The sequence below is a fragment of the Lepidothrix coronata genome, unplaced genomic scaffold (assembly GCF_001604755.1).
Source record: "Lepidothrix coronata isolate B3197 unplaced genomic scaffold, Lepidothrix_coronata-1.0 Scaffold7, whole genome shotgun sequence".
NCBI lineage: Eukaryota > Metazoa > Chordata > Aves > Passeriformes > Pipridae > Lepidothrix > Lepidothrix coronata.
In genome coordinates, this window is record NW_016690187.1 from 7418015 (window position 1) to 7436880 (window position 18866).

Here is an 18866-nt window from a genome sequence, read left to right on the forward strand (position 1 = left end):
ACATCTCCAATGACCTGGACCTCACCAGCCTCAGCTACAAGATCCTCATCTTCGTCTGCCTCATGGTGGACGCGGACCGGGGCTCCCTCTTCCTTGTGGAAGGAGCCGCCGCCGGCAAGAAGACCCTGGTCTCCAAGTTCTTCGACGTGCACGCCGGCACCCCGCTGCTGCCCTGCGGCTCCACCGAGAACAGCAACGAGGTGCAGGTGCCCTGGGGTAAGGGCATCATCGGCTACGTGGCGGAGCACGGAGAGACGGTCAACATTCCCGACGCCTACCAGGTAGGAGCCGGGCAAACTCTCCCGCACCGCGGCAGGGGAGGTATCTGCTGAGAAGCCCCGCCATCGCCCGGCCCCGCCGCCTCCCGGGACATCCCTCCCGCCGCCCAGTCTCCCCCGGGGTGTCCATCCCCGCCGCCCAGCCTCCCCTGGGGTGTCCCAGCCGGGGCGTCCCTGCCGGGGCGGCGGGGATTCCGCGGAGCAGCCGCGGGGATGCTCGGGGCAACTGTTGACGGGGCGAGCGGAGGCTCCGGTAAAGGCGAGAGAGAAAGCCCCTCCCAGTTGGCCGATGAGGCTAAGGTAGCACTGAAATCGGTACAGCAGTGCTTCTCAATTTCGCAGGAACGATAGGTGGCTTCATGTGTTTTGAAAACATGTTTTGGAGTCGGCTGAAGAAAAGTTTCAAAACATGCTCATGACAGTCCCAGTGATAGTGTTCTTAAATCTCTGTCTCAATGTTCCCTGCCTGTCCACTGCTGAAAAAAATCTCATTGCTTTCAAAAGGGCATGTATTTTCACCTTTGCATATGCCCACTCAGCCCACGTGGCATGTGTTTTCAAACCTATTCCTAGGAGTGATATAACCAGTCCTGTTATTATCCAACGAAGACTACTCCCACTTTTTACTCTTTTAGAGGCTTCAGTGTGAATTGTGAAAATGTAGTTTTGGCTTGAAGGCAAACATTACCTTTGACTTCAGCAGGGACAGATGAGCCCTTGCCTGAGTGTGTTATTGCAGATAGAGCCTTCAGTTTCCTTGCTTGAAATGTACCTCTTTTTCCAGGGGTCTATTTCCAGTGTTTATTTGTGTGAGTCACTATCAGCAATTTGAGGTTCTTGAGAAAATTAAGAACCACAGAATGACAGATCGTCTCAATTAGGATCATGGAAAGCATTAGAAAGGTGGGAGATGTATGTCTTTAAGAATTTTAGTAACAATCGTTGCCAATTGTCTGATTTTGCTCTACAGTAATAACAAAAATAATAAACATTAAAAAACTGATGATGCTTTGTAGCAAACTACAAGGAAGAAACTCGAAAACCAAGATTTTTGGTTTTTAAAATACAGATATTTGAAGCTGAATATTTATTTATTTGTCAAGCAGTATTTGAAAAATACTGGACACCTCACAGATCCAGACTGACAGATGTTCCCAACCCACAGAGTTCAAAGGGAATGAAAAGAGCTTGGTAAAAATGTTCAGACTAAAATGAGTATTGGATTACTTTTGAAAGAAAAATCTCAACTGGCTTTCTTCTGTTGTTTTTCTCTTTCTCCATTCTACACTTTCTCTTGCAATCTGTTTTTATTTTCACTACTAAAAACTCTGCAGTTCCCAGAATATCTGCTGCTGCAGGTGAAGCACTATGTTCTTGATAGTGTCAACTCACTAAACAGATAAAGGATGTCTGAGTTTGACTAGGAAAGAGCTTGATCCCTCTTTTTAACTCGGGATAACTCCAGCCATCTTTTTTTGGAGGTGAAAATTCCACTAGAAAGGCAGTGTGTTTTCTGGTCCTAGGAAACTGTATTATTTTTTATTCAACATTTGTTCACGTTGTGTTCACTTCCCTGTGAAAAAGTCCGGCAACTTTAAACAGTTTATTGTCTGTTTCATTTGCAGAGCAAAGTGAAAAACAGTCCATCAAGTTGTCATTCCCAGTACGATTTATGTTATACTTTTGTCTGGCTCTTATTAAAAGTCAATTTAAATATTATAAATAATAAAATCCATTGTGTATTTAAGCCATAAGTACTTTAGTTGCAGTAGATGGGCAAGTTCTAATTCAAGTCCATCTTGTAATTACATCAATTGCAACTTCCCTGCTTTCAGTGGAGCTACTTCTGATTGACTTCAGTGCAAATGAAACTTAAGGTCTTGCAACATTTATGAAAGTTTTGCTTGATAATAACATGAAGAATCTGCTTTCTGTTACATTTCTGAGTTAGTAACAGTTTATCTTCTCTTACATGGCAAGTGCATGTATCCATTGTGCATCATTAAAAGAAGACCTTTCCAATTAAATAGTAAAAAGAGCTCTATGGAAGCCCAGGTACGTGTGTGTGAAGAAGTGACAGCTGTTCCGTTTCAGGTCATTGTAGTGCTCACAATAGAGCACTTAAAAAATTAATAAATATGATGATAGGATTTTTGCCAGTATTGCCACCGATGATGAAAGTGTTTAATCAACTGTCAGGTAAAAACCAGCACCACCAGGAAACTCTGTCAGGTGGAGTTGGAGAAAAAGTGGTGAGAGCACAGCACCATTTTTTGTCCATTGAAGAGGGTTTCTATATTGATGCTACTCATTTGGTAAGAAAAGGCCTTACATTAGGTCAGAGAAACACTTTTAGATTAAAGTTCTTTTACCTGCTTTTTATATTAATGACCTTGTTTAAAAAGAGGTAAATATACTTCCATGTCATCAATTAGCTAGTTTACAGTATTGGGTAATTTATTTTATTATCATCCAACCATCTCTGTTTTCTCAGAGCCTGATAAACACCAGTTGGAATTCTACCACTGAGTGGAAAGTGCGTTGCCTGCTTGTATCATCAGCTACTACTGACGTTAATGGTACTTCAGTGCAATCAGCATTAAGTCCTGTCATGTCTTGCAGTTTCTTTCATGCAGGAAGTCCCCTGTCCCCATACACACACCAACTGCTTTAGGAAGTATTTGTAAATGACTGGCTGTGTACTTTTCAGAGACAGTGTAGTTTTTCAGTTGCACATTTATTTTTCTAAAAAGAAAAAAATACTAAAAAATTAAATCAGTAATAGGCTGGGGTTTTTCTACAATGCAGGTGATTGTTAGTGTTGTTGAGTCTGACTTTCTAAATCTGCTCATGTAAACAATCTTTCTTAATTCAATAAACATACACACATATAAGGGTTAGAATTAATATTATGTATTGAGGACTGTATAATAATCACTTATTTTAATACTAAACAATGACTATATAATATCTCACAGTAATTTAATTTATGAAGTTCAGCTGTAACTGAACAAACTTCTTGGAAGCTCACAGCAAAAAAGAATTTGACAAGTAGTTTATGGAAAGGTTTAGATTAATGTTATATGACTGATTCAGAAGCTGCACAATTTCATTCATGTCATTAAAAGCTTTATTTATTACATTTCAAAGTCATGTGATGAGAGTTTATAATTATAAGAGTAACATATATGATCTGATCTGCAAGAGTTAGCAGTACAGAGGATTTGAGAACAAGAAAGCAGTTAGATACTTTCTTTGCATTTTGGAGCCAGTCTAGAACTCTTTCTCCTAAAGTTAATCCAGTTGATTTATAAATTGAACTTTTAGTCATTTTAAGTTCTATTATAGGGCCTTTGGTCTTGCCATATGTTAATTTTGGGAAGCATTTCCGACTCCTTATTCTTATGTGAATAATGCACTGTCTTGAGCACTCACTTGGAAGAATTTGGTCATACTGGCAAGGAAATTTGTGGCCTAAACGTCCATTGAGGTTCCCCTTAGGAGAGAATAGATGTAGGTTCTGTAGTCATATGTGAATACTATTAAACATATTGTAAGTATACAGGCAGAGAGGCCATTAACTGTAGTTCTTAGGAATTGTTTAAATTTTTTTCCTATTTAAAGCTATGGATTTTTTCATGTCATCCCTCCTTCTCACAAGATATCTATGATGTTTAGCCAAAATTACTGATAATTTCAATTTTTTCCTATCTTTTAGAGCAGTATTTAAATAATAAACATTTAAAATCACAAGTAACGTTTGGTTATTGCTATACTTTTAGCTGTGCAAAAGTTGGGAGATAATTTAATAGCATCCCAAATTCTTCTAACTAGTGGAAAAAATATTACCCTCTAGAATAGTAAGCATATGTCAGAAAGGGGTGAAAAATATGATCTGCCATTTTCTAATGTCAGCTGAATAAAGTTTCTGTACATCTTACACTACATTTGGAATTTAAAAAGTATCTTTAAAAGACAGAAGACAGAAATGTCTTACCAGATGGATGTTTTAATAAAATGTGTAGCAAAGAGAGGAAAAATATTAAATGGAGTCATGCTAAGAGATGGGTTTTGTAAGTTGGAGAAAGTGCTATAAAATACTATCAGAATTATTTTTCAGTACAGCTCAAGTCTTCAGAAAGAAAATGTAAGCACATTACTGGAACTAAAATGAAGCAAAATAAGAGACAAATTGAGCTCTCTTTGTGCTGGACTCTCCTGTTACCTCTTTCAAGCTTATGCCAAACGTAACATAGTTATGCACACACATCCCTTTACAGTAAGTTTTAAACATCCTTGAATACCTAGGTACAGGCATGGATGTTGTCTTTCTCATGCCCTCCTGGTGAGCTCTGAGCATTCACTGGCTCCTGCTGTGCCAGGACAGCATCACAAAGCTACAGCTCAGGGGTGCAAACCTTTCAGCCTGGGAGTACCCGTGTGGGACTGGCTGTTGGTGTAAAGGTCAGGAAGAGGCATGAGCCACATTTTGTTACGCAGGGTAGCTGTTTGTCATCATCAATATTAAGTGTGTCTCTTTCAATTTTAAAGAGCAGTTAAAGCATTAAAACCCTGGGCCCTGGGAAGTTCAGCTCTGCGAATGAGAAGCATTTGAGCACTGTTTTATTCAGCAGCACTGGGCAGCTGGCACCGACAACAGCCGTATTCATTTCGGTGCTGACTCTTAACAAGGATAGAGGTTGCTCTTTAGAGAGCAAAGAGAATGAGACCTGGCAAGCAAAATAAACAACGGCTTAAAAAATTCCTTGTAATAAAGAAAAAACTGTTAAAACAAATTTTTTGCTCTGCATTAAACATGACTAGGAAGTACCATGGGGAATGCAGGAGATAATTGCAACAGTAAAGAACTAAACTGCCCTGATGTGCTTTGCACGAAAGGGCACTCCAGCCCATCATGCAAAATTTGGGAAAGCTTGAAATTCTAAGTACAAGTCAGTAAATTGGTGAAGGGCTGTTTAATTATTCCTGAATCTGTAACCCAGTGGCCATGAACACATGCTTTGTGTCACAGTGATGCTGGCCTGGGAGAGGGTGATCTTCCTGCAGGAGGCAGCACCCCTGAGAGGGAAGGGCAGAGAGCTCTCAGGACAGCAGCTGAGGAGGTCTCCTCATCTTCTGTCACTTCCCTCACACCATAAGTCTTCGTCTTAGGGAGTAGTTTCTGACTGATGTGTAAAACATCCTAAGACCTTCTCAGGTCACACCACCATCACTGTTGCCTTAGAGATCCTGCCAGGGGCAGGAGCTCCAGGGACACATAGATTGGCATGTGTCCAAAGCCACCCAAAGGCTCAGTTGTTTCATGTCTCCATGCTGCAGATCAGGTGGATCACCAGGACAGGCAGGGCTGCACAATGCAGTGTACGCTGCTGGTGACAGCGCTCCAGTATCATGAGGAATCACACCTGACCCTCCATGCTTGTGTGGGGCAGGCAAGGTTAGATCACCCACCATGCAGGCAGTGGCCTGTCCTCCTGGGTTGCTCGGCTATTACTCCATAGATCCTCACCTCCTGCTTGCTGCCCAGGTGTGCTCACCATGGATGTGATGCCTTGTCTGTTTGGGATGAGCAGCAGATGAGCTGAGGGTGGCAAGGGCTGGGGTAGAATGAGCCTGACCAGACTCACGTGTAATGGGTTTTCTCTACTTCCCACGGGGGCTGTTGGGTAATTCTCAGCCATCTTGTGGGGCTTGCACACTTAAAATCAGTGCTGAAGGAGAGTAGGATGTTTTGTTTTGGTACTGGTGCAATGGGATGCCAAAGGTGGGCATGGGCTCCCAGGCAAACAGAAGCATTGGAGGACTTCAGGGCATTACCAGGTTAGTAATTTTGTGGGAGTTAAAAAAAAAAAATCTGTCTCCTTCCCGTTCTTAGTTGCCCTATTCTATAGAACAACTACTCAGTACTGGGTGTCTGTGACCTCTCCAAAGGGGCAGTGGTAAGGCCTGGCTCCCCAGCTCTCCCTGCACTGCTGGTCTTGCAGAGTTTGTGCAGGAAAAGCCTTTTGAAGAGCTGCAGTGGTTTTGCTTTTGGTAAGCTGACAGACATTAACTAGTATATTGCTCAGCCAGTCTGTCTGAAGACTACAGAAGTTTTAAGGGGGTTTTTTCCCTCAGACACTAAAGAACTTCCTTGTGGAATAGATGTGAAACTGGTCAAACTCTGCCTAGAGCTTCCTCATGAGAAGGTAATACTGTATATTTCATTATAGTGTGTCAGTGACTGTCAGAATCTGGCTCTTCTGATTTTAGCTGAAATCCTGTTGCAAGCACAAGACTGAGTAAAGCTGTAGTTTCATTTGGTAAATGATTTTGTTGTTCTGCTTGATTGGTTTTCGATTTTTCAAAACAAATGGATATTTCATTTTGGTTATTTACAGTCATGTGCTGTTGTATAGCTTTTCCATAGAATAACCAAGGTAATAAACAGGCCTATATGCATCATTACCTGAGTTAATTTGTTTTACGTTTCTAAAATAACCCTATTGACAAACTATGAAAAATAAATGACTTGAGCTACGGGGTCAGCAGAGTTGTGTGTTAACAGGGTAACAGCAACAGTGTGCAATCTGAGCTTCATGTCTCTACAGTGAGCACTTAAAAATGAGTGTTGTTTTGTTGATAACACTACTGCTTTGTTACAATAAAATATTTTTAATTTATTATTCAAGAATCCTATTATACTGCTTCTGTAGTACTTGAATCCATCTGTTGCCCACCTGAGTAATCTCCTGCAGGTGCTGGGGTTAAACCCATACATAGATTTCTGTTGTGAAACACCCAGGAGTCTTTGCTCATAGGAGTATCAGCTTTTTAAAGCCACCCTCCATGTGTATATGTTTCATGTGAAGAATCATAAATATTTAGGAGCTCAGCATTAAGCCTTGTCTCAAAGCAAGTTTGAAACAAGATAAGAGCATGGACATGGTTGCAGTTGGTTCTCAGTGGGGCTTCAGTCAGGTCTAGTACATGCCAGGAGAGCTGTGATGGAGCAAACAGGTGTTGATCTCAAAATACTTAAAATTAGAGAAAAAAAATTTTCTTTGTAAATAGCTTCTTTAATAGTGATACATGCAAAATAGAAGTGCACAGAATCTGCTGTACATAAGGCCACAGCTTGGCTTATTGTTGTACTATTGGTGATCTAACAGGAGTTTGTTTTGAAGGAAGAAAAAAAACCCTTATGTGATGGATCTGGGTAGTGTCCTACAGGAATATTTTCTGATCCCTGCTGTTGATCATCTCAGACTATGAAGCATGAACTGTTTTTATGCTTATTAGCTAGACAGTTATGTCTGCAAACTTGCTAGTGCTCGTATACCAATATACTGTTTTTTCATGTCAATTTTATGTCAGTTATAAGTAGACAACATGCATTGTTATTTATATCCATTGTCTAACTAATAAATGAAACAGTGGTCAGAAAAAGGATCATATGAGACACTCCCACCAATCAAACTCAACAAAGCCCTAAGCTGCTGACATGTGGGGAAGAAAAAGGAAACACTAAAAACTTTAGTATTGCATTGTTGCGAATGAACACCTTTTTTTGCTTTTGTTTTTGGGTTTTTTTTCTGGTTTTGTTTGGTTTTTTTTTTTTTTTTTTTTTTTTTTTCAAAGTAAGCTATTTTAGAAGTTCAAACTACATATAGTCTTAGTTTTAAATCTGGAAATTGAAAATTTTTTGAGGATCAGTGTTCCCTACTTTAAGAATTGTTTTGGGAAGAACAGAGAGTTCTGAGCTGTTTCGTGTGTTCTTATCTATTTATTTTATCTTGTAAGAAATACTGTTGTCACTATATAAATAGTCACAATATAACTGGGCTGTGCTTATTTACTTGTGAAAATTAGGTTTGAGATGATGCTGCCTGGTACTATTTTGTTCTCCTGCTGCCTTTGTCTCTGGGGCTTTAGGGATTTTGGGGGAGATAACAGGAATAGCTGCAGCAATCCCTATATGGAAGTCTCCATAGAGATTTATTACTTGTGTTTTGTGTGTGAATTTCTTCTCTACAAGGTTTCTCCATTACTGTAGAGGTTTGCTGCTTGGTTTCTGTTTCCTGTTTATGCACAGTGTAGTTTGCACCATATGTGATTTTTAGAAAAATGCATCTAGAACAGACTGCAGACCCTAATTTTTTTTTTATTTGTATTTAACTTTTTTAATGTTATGCTTTGAATCTAGATAACTTGCTGTCTTTTGGATTGCTCTTTCTGTTTTCTATAAAAGTTTATGTATTATAGTCATAGGAAGCATGATTAAGAAATTGAATTGTTATAAACTCTTCCAACTTCAGTTTCTTTGTTTCTGTAAGTATAAAGGCTCTTGCAGGATGGCTTCCTATAAATCCAGTCATTCAAGTATGTTAAATCAACTTGTCTATCCCGTGCAGTTTGGTAGTACAGTAATACTCAGGTTAACAATGTTGTCAAACATGCTATTTATATTACTTATTTTTTATACAACTTAGCAACTCAATCAGTGATTTAAATACAGTATATTCATGGAAATTTTGATGCAAGCTTATTGTGCATTCTTTTTAATAAAGACCTTTCTAATAAAAAAAAACTACAAAAACATGGTGCAGTGAAGGTAAACTATAGTAGGCCAGGCCTGTTAATTGAACACCTTTGGTAGTGTTCTCTTCGGTGTGATTAAAAAACAGTGTTTTCAAATCATTAAATAAAATCAGAAATTACTTTTTCTTGTAGCTGTTAGCTTTGGCTGAGGCACTTAGTGGATTTCACTGGATTCAACGCTTTCTCCTTGGACATTGGAGAAGGAAAACAGTGTCTGTCATGAAGACTTAATTCCTGGAAATATATTCAGGCAGGTTTCGTCCTCCATTAGATTATTTGATTTTTAGCCAACTTGGGTTAGGATTATACTTTTTTTCTTCTTTGTTCTAAATCATGCTAATAATGCTTACATAAAATGTACCTAGTTTTCTTAAGGTTGTAAAAAGACTTATTTTCTTTCCAAGTTCAAAGAGCTGTCCTATGTTAGGGGAAACAAACAAATAAACAAACAAAAAAGCAAAACAGAAAAACCCAATGAAACTCATACCTTTACTAACAATGTATGAAGTACCTTCTTAAACTGCAAATCAACACTGAAATGCAGTTGGTGAAACTTCCTTCAGGAGCCAAAACTTTTTAATTTCTAACATAATCTACTACCTCAAATGTCTTGGGAAAAGAAGAAATGTAGACTTTAAGTAAGGTATAACAAAAACAAAATACTTGTTTTGATTCTTTCATGGGGGTTTCAGAGACCCTCCATAGTCTCCTGTGAAATAGTGCATATCTTCAGAATTTTTTGGTTGGAAATGTTAAAATTATTTTAGTAAATGACAGAAATAGTGACCTTTTTAAATGAGGTTTTCTCTCTTCTTCCTGGTCAGCATGGATTACTTTTTGTAGGCCTTTAAGTGTAGCTGTTCTGGTTTAATCATGATCAATGAATGTTCTTTAGTGAATTCAGATACATGATCAATTTGCTACTGACATAAAAGAAAACAGGGATGGGCCCTAATGGATTTTTTTCATTTACCACTTCTATCAATAATACAGCTGATTTGACTTTTAACTGCTTGCCCAATAATTTGTGTAACTTTCATAGTCAAATTTACAGACTAATTTTATGAATACAGTAGTCAATCCAGAGGACTCAAGATACAAAAGATAGGTATCATTTGGTTAGATCCTGATTCAAATTGCCTGAAATCCTGGGTACACCAAGCTAATGAGTATCATATGGGATCAGAGCTTGCAAGCACAGTCAATATTTTGAGTTTTCATCTCATACGTTGAATGTACAGGATCTGAAAAAGTGAATTTGAATATACCAGCTCAATGATGAGAATTCATGCTGCTCACAACTGCTGTTTCCATGGTCTAGCATTTCTGATCCCTCTGTTATTGATTACTTTCAGATAATACTTAATGTTATCCTCACAGTTACAGGAACTAGATTTTATTTTTTTTAAGAAACTTGAGATTCTGATAATGTTATATAATTCCAGAACTTAATCTGGTCTTCCATAAAATAAAACCATGAAGATGTTTGTCTGTTCTCATTTATTGACAGTCTTTAAATATCCCTAAAACAAACTGGGACTAGTGTCCCTGTACAGGCAGCTGAAATACCAGCACTTGGATTGATCAATCAAGACTTCTCTCTTCTGTGTCTTTACTTGACTGAGCATCACATTTTACAGGGTAATATTTCCCTAATAAGAATTTACAATCAATAAATATCCTTGAGACAAGGATAGGGTTTCTCCTATGGAATAACTTTTCCTTGTTGGCAGTTCTGAAATTCCAGTTAAAAGTGCCTCAGTCTTCACATTTTTCATATCTCTGCTATGTAGAAATCTTATTATATAGAACCAAAGCAGTAAAAACAGCTATGTTTGGTTTTAGTAATGTTTTAAACAGGCAGTGGTAAACTTTAGTTCATGAATGTTCTTGCATGAAAATACTGTCATACAATTAAAATTACGGTGAAGTCTCTCTCAAATGTATCTAGTCTGCCCCTCATTTCTGAATATATGTCTTGATGTAAAAAAAATAAAAGCAAGTGCTTCATTGGTATCATAAACACTGATACTCCTTACTGCCCAGGAGCCTGGTCAAATGAGGACCCTGTTGTGCTGCAGGCTGTTCTAACATGTGGGATAATACAGTTTGTGTCTCAAAACGTTTGCAGTCTGACATAACCCATCTCTCTGACTTACCAGCTTTGTTATCAGCTGCTAAACAGCCCTCCTTGCTCAGGGTTACTACCCTGTGAGGAGAGGTAGGCATAAATTTTTGTCCAAGCTTCTTGGCCATCACAGCTTAACTGATGATCTCCGTTAGATCCTGCCATGTACGTTTTGACAATAAGTGAATAAAAGAAGAAGAGTATGGGGATAACAGGTTTGGAACATAATGCAGGTTATTGGGTCTTTCTGTGTGTATTGCATGGTTTAACAATACCAGTGTTGCCAGAAACAGTATTTTATTTTATTTGCTTTTATCTCTCCTCATCACTTTCCCAAATGTCACCAAAATTAAATTCCTGCTTACTTTTCTACAAAAGATTAGGGATAGTTTCACTTGATGATTCTCATTTTTTTCCAATTAACTGCATTAACTTTCTTATACTACTGTACCATTAGTTTCTGCTCTGAAGATGTAATACCTTTCTGCAAAAGGTAATCCAGTTCTCCAGCATAAGTGGATAATCTGATATCAGATGGTAGGGAAGACCAAAACCTGTTGGTGCATCTCTGGAACGGCACCCTTCTGGGACTAAGGCTGTCTGCTTCAGGGTGCTCTGTGCTTGCTATCTCCTGGTATGGAGGTCCCAGGGGGAGATACAAACTTCCAGAGTCTACTTGAAAGGAGAAGCAATAGAGCAGGAATGAGCTGTACATTAAAGAAAACACCAGCACTTTTCAGACTGCTAATCCCTCCTGTGTCTGCTGCTCTGTAGCATCTGTTAAGGAACACAGGCTTGATAGCTCATCATTAAATCTGTTGCTGACACTGGCACCTGTACTGTATATATCTAATTTGGACAGGTTCACAAGCCCCTGTCCCGTGTGCCACTGTGCACTGCAGATCAAACAGCACTTCTTAGGTTAATCTTGAGGCCTGTTGAAAAGGCAATGGCTACATATGCCACTTGTATCACTTAATGGAGTGTATTCAGATAAGAAAATCACAACTCGTGGTCTTTTTTCAGTTAAACTCCCTGTCCAAGGTTTACTTTTTTATAAGACGGATCAGATGTAAATCAACAACAGCATTATTGCTCAAGGCATTCTGTAGTTTCAGTGTTCTCTCCATGTACTTTGTTTTGCTTGCAACAAAATTAGTAGAGCAGGAACTGTTTCTTCAATAGCATAAAGCATATTATCAATATTTCAGCAACAATAGCTAATTCTAAATAGTAGTTCAGACATTACCAACAAGTAGTTGAAGAAATAATATTTAATTTATTAATTAGTGAAGCCTACTGTGTGATAATTGCACTGCATTTCCCTTTCTTCTGTTGTAGAAGAACCATGTCTTTCTAGGCAGGATTCTCTACTCTGCAGAACAGTTCAGCTTCTGTTAAAGTTGATATAAGTGTTTAAAAGCCTGTGGAAAGATCACACAGATCTGGGTCCTTGATGCTGTTATTAAAAAACATTCATCAATAGGGGCTCTGGATCTCCTAAAGAAGTTGTTAGGTACAAATAGTTCAAAAGAATCTTATCAAAGACTGTATATTATTAATCTGGTCTTTATGGAAGCAAAGACTGTTTAAGACACTCCAGAGGCAGCAATAAGTCTAAGGAGGAACGACTCCTAATGAAGTTGTAGAATTGAAACAGAACAAAATAAAATAGCATGATAAAAAAAGAACCAAGAACTTGATATTCTCTGGCAGAAGAGGGCCATAAACTGTTTATAAATACCATGGTTGGTATTAATTCCTTGTGGTTGAAATGTATGAAAATGTGCAATAAGTAATAAAGTAGCTAAATGTATGTTAATTTTTATGATGGATGAGTGTAGAGCACTTCTAAATTACATCTTAAGGTGACTAGAACAGTCTATTTCTATACCATCTGGAATTTACAATGGAAATAAAAATAGATATAAAATTGTCAGGAAAAAAACTTTGTCAGTTTTTAGCATCATTAAAAATTTAATGAAGTCTCTTCCTCATCACAATCAACGCTAAGATTAAAGACTATGGATTGTTTTCATCACTTGAGACAAATATGGGTATTAATTCACAGCCAATGTTTTCTAAACTTTTGAAAACCAAAGTTGCACTTAATTTCGTACAACAGCTCAGTTCCCTCGGGGGGTCTGAACTGGCTGTAACTGTTGTCTGTAGCGTAAATGCTCACTTCACCCTGGAGCAGCAGAGCTTCTGCCAGTAAACAGCATTATTTCCCTTTCTGGATTGTAGAAGAGCTGTTGAAGAGCATTCTCTAGCAAGATGAACAAAAGTGCTGTTAGCAATCTCTCTTTTCAACTTTTTAGCCTCCTTTGAGTTACTTTATGATCTGCAGTTTGAGTCTTACAGTTCAAGAGAATGGATTGCTGCACAGTGTTTTTTTTTGAAGAGACATTCCTGTACTTTGTTTTCCAGAAAACCTGAGGTTTCTGTTGTATTTTTTTTAAGTGTTTGTACTGCGCTGGAATACTAGTCCACATAACCAATCTTATTTGAAGTGCAACAGACAGAAATAGGGCCAAAAATAGTCTCCATTTACTTGACAGAAAAATTGTGAGCATCTACAGAATATGGATGTGAAGTGGCAGCATGGCCTAGCATAAGTGTTTGTGCATGACCATACCAGTCTTCACTGGGTGTTATTCACCAGTGTTCTATAAAGTGATGGCATTATTTCTTAAGCCGTGACCAAATGTAATTTGATCTCAAGATGTAATATTGTCACCCTGTGCATATTTTATGCAATATAAATTTGTTTTTGAAAATGGTAATTTATAGTATTTTTACATTGTATTGCCTTAGGAAATTCTACAAGTATCTGTTCTCACCAAGACATAGGATGCTACCTTTAGTGCTTTAGTGTGAAATGTGTTATGGCAGTTGTCCTTAAACCGTGTTTCAGATCTGAGGAAAGAAATGTCTAAATGAAATTTAAGTAATTTTTTTAATGCATTGGGGTTTGCAGTACTATGACTAAGACTTTAATAATTCTGTAGTTTTGGGTGTAGAAATATACTCTGTGCAGCACTGTGGCCCCACAGAGAAGGAATGACAAGGAGTATGAAGCAATTCTAGTTTTATTTATGATTTAGATTGCGTTGACAAGTGAAGTCATCTTTGACTGTGATGCAAGTATTTATTTCTTATGTACATTCCTCAATAAATGTGTAACCTCAGGCACATTAATTGCCTTAGAAAACAAATAACAAAATACTCGCTGATGTTACTTCAAAGAGAATCTTTTAATTAGTATATTTATTCTTCAGCATACATGATCAATATTTTCAGTATTTGGTTGTACAAGATTGATTTCTGTCATTCTATTGTAAGAGGGGTCCTATGCTCACAGTACACATTCTGTATTTTTTTGAGCAAGTGCATGCTTTATGATAAATAGGATTACATTGCAAGCTTATTCAGACATGATTTAGAGACTTTATATAAGAACTAATTAAAATAAATCAAAATCTTTTTAGTTAATTATGCATTAACACTGCTCAAAAAACCTAAATATAAGTGAATGCATAAGCATATGAAATAATCATGCCTAAAACATGTTAAGTAATAATAAAAAACCCTGTTGATTATGCTAGATGAAATTCCTGACCAGCAGAATTTGAAAATAACCAACACTACAAGAAGTTATACTTGAAAAATTCTTGAATAAATGATTGCTACTTGTCATGTAAAGCTTAAGGGTAAACATCTGTTGTGGGGATTCAATTGCTCTGTTCTGTTATCATTAATGAGAGTTGTGGTACATTTGCCCCTTAGAGCACTGCAGATTAATGAAAAAATACTCTAGTTCATGTATACTACATTTTAGGAACTTACTGACTACCCAGATATTTGCCCATACCATTTCAGCCTACTCAACAGTGGTTTTGTTGAATGTTAATATTGTGAGACAGTCTTCACAAAATCTTTCATCTTTAGGTAGTGTTAGTATAGTGACTTCACAAACATAAATTTAAAGCATCACAACTTCATAAAGCACTTCTGTCTGAAATTGATTCTTCCTGGTATTTCTCATGTACTAGTTATAAGATTGTATAACATAATATATCCCTGGTGACTTCCCAGCCAGGGATAATCTAGAAATTAGTACATACCAGACCTGCTCATTCTCCTCCACTGCGTTCTCCATTAAGGTAGCACAGCATTCCTTACAGCTTGTTATCCTTTTGTACAAACCCCAGCATGGGCATGCTTCACACACTCTGTGAAAATACATCTGGTGAACTGCAGACAGCTCTTTCAGTGCCTTGGAGGGTGACAGTGTGTGCACAGAGGAGCTCCGGGACCTCACCAGTGCCTGCAAGGCCGTGTGGTTACCCACAGCTTGACTGGTAGGAAAGTTTATTGGCAGTAATATAGAGATAGTAAAGCAAGCAGTATTGGTTAAGGTTGAAGAAACTGAACACTACCTGCAGCCACATGGTAAGCAGGTACTGGATGACCACTTTAGCTGCTGGTAGTTTGCTTATGCTGATAGTTAAAATATGTGAAAGCTGTGGGCAAAGTGACTCTGACCATCTGTGGCCAGGACCAAGGACTATGACCCACCTCTCAAGCCTGTCACAGTCCCTCTGGATGGCATTCCTTCCCTCCAGTGTGTCAACTTCACCACACAGCTTGGTGTCCTCAGCTAACATGCTGAGGGTCCTCTCAATCCCACTGACCACATTCCTGATGAAGATGTTACAGCTCCAGTCCAAATATCAACTTCTGAGCAATGTCATTTGTCACTGGTCTCCTTGGATATTTAGCTGTTGACTGCAACTATTTGAGTGTGACTATCCAGCCAATTTGTTATCCCCTGAGTGGTCTATCTGTCAAATCCACGTGCCTCCCATATAGAGACAAGGATGTTGTGTGGCACAGATGTGGTGCTGAATTGTGTGTGTCTGTAAGGAGTTTGTGCTTTGTCAAGGTCCATAGCGTGTTATGCAGATTCGCTTTTCTCATATTTATGTTCCTCATACATTTATCTTCATTTTCCATGTTCTCCTGGTAGCTGCTTTGGTAGTAATTCTTTAGTTATATCATTCTTCTAATTGAAACATAAATGTGGGACTTCAGTGAATGCAATTATGTAATGGTAAACCTTGTACTGATTTTCTGAGTGAGGAAAAACAGCTAATAAAGAAGGGGGTAGTAATAATAGAGAAACAACAGCATAATACTACTGAAAAATACTACATCAGACACTGAGAAATAATTTTGCTGCCTGAAGAAAGCTTAGATATATGAAATGTGTGTTAATGTTTCTTTATTTTCTTTTGCAGGATCGACGCTTTAATGATGAGATTGACAAACTGACTGGATACAAGACAAAGTCACTCTTGTGCATGCCCATAAGAAACAGTGATGGAGAGATTATTGGTGTTGCCCAAGCAATAAATAAAACTCCAGGAGGTGCCCCTTTCTCTGATGATGATGAAAAAGTAAGGTTATATATACTATATATACTTTTGTATAGTTTTTTCATTTTTTTTTGTAATTCAGTAGACTTGTCTAAAGATACTTAATCCAAATAAGTAAATAGCACAGCACTTGTGTTCATGATGTTTTTGGAGATGCATAACATAAAATGTACATTTTTTTTTTTGTTCTCAGTAAGAAACGTTCTATAAATGTGTGAGTTCTTGTGGCTGAAACGTCAACTTAATCTTATGTAGACTTTTTTCATGTAGTAGACCTTAATGGGAAGACTTTTATTTTTTGAAAACTCTACCTGTAAGAATTAGTTTGGGGTGAAAGCTATCACAGAGATATTTCTAAGCTTGTTGACTTTAAAAATCAACATATTCTCGTAGTGCTTCCTGTTGGATAAATGCCTGTAGCACAAGCAAAAGAAATTTTATTTTAGAGGAAATTATGCATATACAATTCTATGTTATTCTAAAATATTGGAGACTTGTAAATACCCATGAAAGGACAAAGAGGATGGGAAGGAGACACTAGGTGTGTATATTGAGCAGAATTTGGAGAGTAAAGTGAGCTCAAAATGCAGGAAAGTAGAAGAAGCTGCAAGGAAGGATAATTAAAGTCAGTGAGGAAAATAGGAAATGGTGCAGTTGAAGGTAGATATAGCTGACCTTGGAGGGGAAATGTGCATGAAGCCAAAACATGACTGGGGAAGAGAATGGTAGAGGGCAGCAAACTGAGGAGGAACAGAACAGTGACTCTGTCTGCCCAGAAGAGAGAAATGGAGTCTCCTTTAAGCATGTAATAGGGAAATACAATTCTGTGTATTAAAATAGTACTGAATGTCAGTTTTGTGGAAATGTAGTTAGAGGCAGACTTTGCCCCCAAAAGCTCTTTATGTTGATTCAAAAGCAGTTAATATTTGATGCAGAGCCATTTTTGCTGTATTACATACATGTTGACATGTCCATGCTATGACAGAAAGATGTTAAGTAATGCCTGTTAAAGGGGAAAATGCTGTCCCTCTAGTCCATCTAAATAACCGGAGATCATTTTTATAATAAACATAGCTTGACATGAATGAAATGCATTATAAAACTAAACTAACAGTGAACATACAAAATATGGCATAAATCAAACTCATCTTCCATAGAAATCATAGTAATCATGTTTTGAGTATTTATTGGAGATGCTATAACAATATTATTTTTACTTTTTATATACCTACAGCAATACATTTAGAGCCTTTTACATAATTGTGTCATAGTTCGAAACAATTGTTTAGTGAGAATAACAACTTGAATCTTATTATGACTCTTTATATGAATAATGTCTGCTAACAGAACCATACTTGGGTTTGCTGTACAGTGGGAGTAATTCAAAATTGATTGCCTTTTTGAAATTGCAGTATGTGAAAGAACCTTTTGCAGTCCAGGTAGGAAAGTCTTTACCAAGTGAAATATTAATAAGTGGGTGCATTAAAGTTGAGAGAGAATGAAAAGGAGTCCAGACATCTTCCAATTCTATTTTTGTTAGATTATTTACCATCGTACAACTTTGCTATCAAGTGGAGGTCTTCCAGCAGTTGTTCTTAGCAACACCTACTTACGTGTGAGGAGCCAGTCTGCTTACTGTGTACCACTGTTTGTTTTTAGTGCTTTTTCTGAATGTGTTTCAACATTATTTTCTGATCTGATGTGCTTGAGCTACTTACCAACTTCTTGTTAAGCTTCACTTTCCCACAAATACATAGCCATTTGGTTCCAATTTGGAAGACTGGACATGTTTGGATTATAATCCTAAAATACATTCAACAAATAAAGGAGAGGAGAATAAATTAGGCTAACAGTAACAAAGTTTATGGTTCGACAGACTAACAGTACAGATGGCTCAGCTCTCCAGTTATACATAATACCATAATAGAGTGAGCTTTAGGAAACTTTCATAAATGCCAACTAAGTATGGTTACTTTTCACAGCAACACTATTAATAACTTTATAAAACCACAAAAGTAATTCCAAGAGCAATACTCATAGCAGTGTCTATTTATATTTGTCATCTTTTGATTAGATGTTTTCTTCTAAACATGTTAATTAACAAGGAAGAAAGTAATTCCCGTCTCTGGCAGTACCGTTTATTTTAGCACCACATTGAATACACTCTTCTCTTCTGTGAAAACTTATCCAAACTTTCTTTTCATAAAAATAATTAGCTTTTGATTTCTGTTTCTGTAAGGTGTCTATGTAACTGATTCAGCATAGTGATTTAGTGTGAATTGAGTAACTTTAAAAATAACTTTCAATTTTCAGATACTACTTTTTTGGACATCTGAAGTTATCTCGTACTTAAATTCTTTATTTAGAAGTTAAACTTGCGTAACCTTGCTTCTGAAGTACTTTTGATTCTTGAAAATC

At 37.6% G+C, this 18866-nt stretch overlaps 1 protein-coding gene across 2 annotated transcripts in view; it reads left to right on the plus strand.

Moving 5' to 3' along the window:
* The first annotated feature begins 241 nt into the window (after nucleotides 1–241).
* The window catches only part of PDE11A (phosphodiesterase 11A), a 126797-nt gene continuing 108172 nt past the window's right edge, over nucleotides 242–18866 (plus strand). The window contains exons 1-2 of one of the 2 annotated variants that reach the window (XM_017833980.1): nucleotides 242–281; nucleotides 16311–16469. In XM_017833980.1, the coding sequence (XP_017689469.1) occupies nucleotides 16374–16469 (96 nt within the window). In that variant the 5' untranslated portion in view covers nucleotides 242–281; nucleotides 16311–16373. The remainder of the gene's footprint in view (nucleotides 282–16310; nucleotides 16470–18866) is intronic. The other variant, XM_017833969.1, reaches the window with a different exon arrangement.